The sequence below is a fragment of the Gossypium raimondii genome, chromosome 5 (assembly GCF_025698545.1).
Source record: "Gossypium raimondii isolate GPD5lz chromosome 5, ASM2569854v1, whole genome shotgun sequence".
NCBI lineage: Eukaryota > Viridiplantae > Streptophyta > Magnoliopsida > Malvales > Malvaceae > Gossypium > Gossypium raimondii.
In genome coordinates, this window is record NC_068569.1 from 19,946,664 (window position 1) to 19,950,585 (window position 3,922).

Here is a 3,922-nt window from a genome sequence, read left to right on the forward strand (position 1 = left end):
AATCACAACCGAAAGATTTGTTAACAAAAATTGCTAACTCCATATAATACAGGTTATGAGGTTGAGCAGTACGAGACAGTAATGGGTACTAGTCGTGGTACTACTCTAGGCATTCCTCTCATAATTGTCTCAACAATAAAACCTCTATCAATGTTGAATAACTCTTTCATAATTGTGGAACACAATAATAATAACAAAATAGATTAAGTTGAAAGGAATTTAATTGAAGAGAAGGGATTGTATGAAACTATAATTCTATGCCATTCTTATCGATTTTTAACAGGAGAATGACAAATCAGATTTTTCCTCCTCATTTTTAGTATTTTTAGTTGAATTTAAATTTTTTGAGGAGGAAAAAGCTAAAAAATTAGGAGGAAAAACCTGATTTGTCATTCTTCTATTAGAAATGGATAGTGATGATGTGGAATCACAGTTTCATACAATCCTTAAACATGTCAAAATCACTACTAATAAATGCATGGACGGAATTGTTACTAATATCTAAACTAAATCCTTAAGTACTCTACATATCATAAGATATACCATTAGGAAAATATTTAGTAACAATTTAAAATAAATTATTTTATTGATTGAATCTTAGTTCGGTTGGTATCGATATTGTTTTCAAGAGAATGTAGGTTCGAGTGCACTCCAACCCCTCCGAAACAATAAATAAGAGGATAAAATAAGCTTAAACATGTTCAAATCTACACTCTTCTACACGTCGATACTAATTAGGGTAAGACTCAACCAACTCTTTTTTGTTAAAAAATAGATTATTTTTTATTGAATAATCATTTGTAGCTTTATAGATTTACACATTAACAGTAAAAAAAAAAACCACATTAATACATTATATACACAAATAATTTTATTTATTAACAAGCATATAACCCCATTTATTACTTGCCTTTACTCTTATTAATTTGTGATATGCATTTGTATCAACCCGTTTTAGATTATGTTAAATGTGATCAATTAGAACAAGCAATCCAATCTTTAAGCATTATGGAACTCAAGTCATTGGGGATTCGCCTTTGAAATCGTTTACGTTCTATTCTCAGATTAATTTTGGTTTAAAGCCCAGTTAAGAAACTTCAGTTGATGAGACATGAAGAGAAGTGAGGGAAAGGGAGAAAAAATGAAGGTGTCAAACTTTTACAAGTTGCTTAGAAAATCTGAAAAACAAAAAACAACAGCTGGGATCTACTCTTCTTCTTCATCGGTGAGAAATTTACCAGTCCCAGGGTTTATAGCAGCAAAGAAGAAGAAAGCAACATTGAACAACACAAGAGGTTCAATATCGCTAATGGGGATTCCAGTCTCAATGTTTAACTGTGCTAGAGCTCCTTTCCCTGTAATAATTTCTCCTATCAATGAGAAAGCAATTCCCAGCTGAGCCAATCTTCCAACAAAAAGCTCATTTGCCTTTGTGAATCCAAACAATGGACCTGAAATCACACCACAAACCCTACATGTATCATGTATGTTTAATTTATTTAGAGTTTTTCATATATACTTTTTTATCTGAAAATGAAAAGGCTGAATACCATACTCTGTTAGACTATATAATATAATGCAGAGCAACTTTGTTGTGTTAGAGATTCTAAAATGGCAGATTGCATACCTCCTTCTTTGAGACCCAATGCTCCCCTAATGCCTTTCCCGGGAGGGATAACCGCCCCTTCAATCCCGGTAGGAGGGTCATCGACAAAGCGACCTCGGTCACCCAACGCTCCAATGGCTCCAAGGAGTGTGAAGAGAATGAAGAAGAGAAGAAGGGGTTCAGCTTCATAAATGGGAATTCCAGTCTCCAAATTCAGCTGTGCTAGGATTCCTTTCCCTGTTATTGCTTCGCCTAGCAATGATGCCTACAAGTGCCGGACACGAATATTCAATAAACAAAAGTGAAGAATTCGAGTAATATAATATATATATATATATATATATATATATATATTGGTTGCTTGAAAAGAAAGTAACTTACAGCAAAACCAAGCATGGCAACACGTCCCACAAAGAGCTCATTTTGCTTGGTAAAACCAATCCCTCCAGAGGTGCCAAAGATCCCATCTTCAACCTTTGGCTTTGGCTCAACCTTTTTAAATTACAACAAGAAGAATATAAACACAATTAAAAAAAAAGAGTTAAGTTAAATCCCCACTAAAAATATACTAAATGACAGCCTATCTAGAGAACAAATTTGAAATACAATACCCTCTTGGGAGCTGCTTTGGTCTTTGATTTAAAGATAGCTAAAGTGGTGAAAGCTTTGGGTGAAGTATGGACACCATTAGACAATGGATTGAAGAAGAGATGAGAGACAGGTTTAGGCTTGAGTCCTTGAGCTTGGAAATGGAGTAAAGGGTGATCTCTCTTCAAGCTCACTGCCTGGCTAGACATGAGCAACATGGTTTGAGCCATTGATTCAATTTAATTCCTTGTATGAGATATTTGAGGACAATTGCTATCTCTTTCTTCTTAGATTTTAATGTATCAGATTTAGGGTTTTTTTAAAGGACACAGATGTGGATGTGGTGCGAGAGTTAGTGACAGGCAATGAGATTGTCCACGTCGCTCCTGTACTTGTTCACTCTTAATGGGAGATAATTTCATGCACAAAATAATTATCTATCAGAACTTGGAATGCAAATTTAACTTTTGAATTTTGATAATAAGATCGAATTTAGTAGTTTAGAAAAAAAATATTATTGGCATTTTGTTCAACTTGGAAAAACACTTGTAACTTGAAAAACAACTGGTTTAAATCTTATTGATATGATTCACATATTGTTTAGGATGTTTGTGTCTGCAGAAAAAGAAAAATCTGTGGTGAAGAAGCAAAGTGTGACATAGACAAAAGCCAGATGTACGAGAGGTGGCCAAAGTTGAGTCAATCAGCTGAGTTGTTATTTGATGTGAGCCACTCATAGGGTTGCAGTTAGACGCTCAATGTTTCATCGTTGCTGTTGTCATCTTGTGCTCCCCATTGATGAAAAGATAACAAACACCAAGCGACAAAAGGGAGGGGTATGTAGAATATAGTGATCACTTGGGACTTGACACGTTTTACAAGTATGCAATATTCACTAGGGTTTTTTTCCAAGATTCCTTCCGCTCAACATTTATGCTTTAAAAACTTCACCCAGGAGCCTCCTAGCTTTCCTGGATTAATCTCTAAAGCCTTTCGTTTAAGCCCAAAACTTTTGGATTTAGGCCTCTCTTTTTGGTTTGACTTTTTTGTGCTACCAAAAGCAAAATAGAGCTACTTGCTACTCTTTTTGGATCATGGTTGCTACTTAATATCATCCAAAAACAACGAGAAAACCAACCATGATAGAATAGTATAAAAACAATACAATTTACTTAAAACAAAGCCACCCAAACTAATTGGTGAGCAGCTTTGTTAGCACTTAGACGAATCCAATGAAAAGAAAGATATTGAAAATGTGAACACAACCAACGACAGACATCAAGCAGAAAGCCAAATTCGAGCTACCTAAAGTATGAGAATTCAAAGCATAAACCGTCTCTAGACAATCGAATTCCAAGACAATGTTATTCGTATCTGTCGACTTAAGCCAACAAAGCACTTCGCATATAGCCATAACTTCGGCCACGCATGCATTACCTGTAATTGAAAGTGGACCCAACACCTTTGCTACAAACGCTCCCCTTTCATCCCTGGCCACAGCACCAAAACCGATCCGTTGATCAACCTCATGGCGTGTTGCATCAACATTGTATTTGAGATGTCCCAACGGGGGTTGAACCTATGTACCAGCACCAGCAGCCGGCTGTCTGCCACCCCTCTGCCGTACCCGCTGGTAAGCAACTCGAGATGCAGCCCAGTCCTACAGAAAACACGCGGCAAAGGCAATGACGGTAATACTACAGTATTATATGTTACTATAAGTTTAAT

At 36.1% G+C, this 3,922-nt stretch overlaps 1 protein-coding gene across 1 annotated transcript; it reads right to left on the minus strand.

Annotated features, from left to right (window-relative positions):
- Positions 1-1,030: 1,030 nt before the first annotated feature.
- Positions 1,031-2,499, minus strand: LOC105770748 (photosystem II 22 kDa protein, chloroplastic). The gene is made up of 4 exons (XM_012592079.2): positions 2,218-2,499; positions 1,988-2,098; positions 1,628-1,871; positions 1,031-1,451 (listed from the first exon to the last, which is right to left on the minus strand). The coding sequence occupies exons 1-4, from the start codon at positions 2,422-2,424 to the stop codon at positions 1,207-1,209; spliced, it is 807 nt and encodes a 268-aa protein (XP_012447533.1). The 5' UTR covers positions 2,425-2,499; the 3' UTR covers positions 1,031-1,206.
- Between the last annotated feature and the right edge of the window lie 1,423 nt (positions 2,500-3,922).

Coding starts and splice junctions, on each gene's coding strand:
- LOC105770748 (XM_012592079.2), bottom strand. CDS start 2,424: ATGGCTCAAACCATGTTGCTCATGTCTAGCCAGGCAGTGAGCTTGAAG. Junction 2,099..2,217: donor CCAAAGCAGCTCCCAAGAGG/GTATTGTATTTC, acceptor TAATTTAAAAAG/GTTGAGCCAAAGCCAAAGGT. Junction 1,452..1,627: donor ATTGGGTCTCAAAGAAGGAG/GTATGCAATCTG, acceptor GTGTGATTTCAG/GTCCATTGTTTGGATTCACA.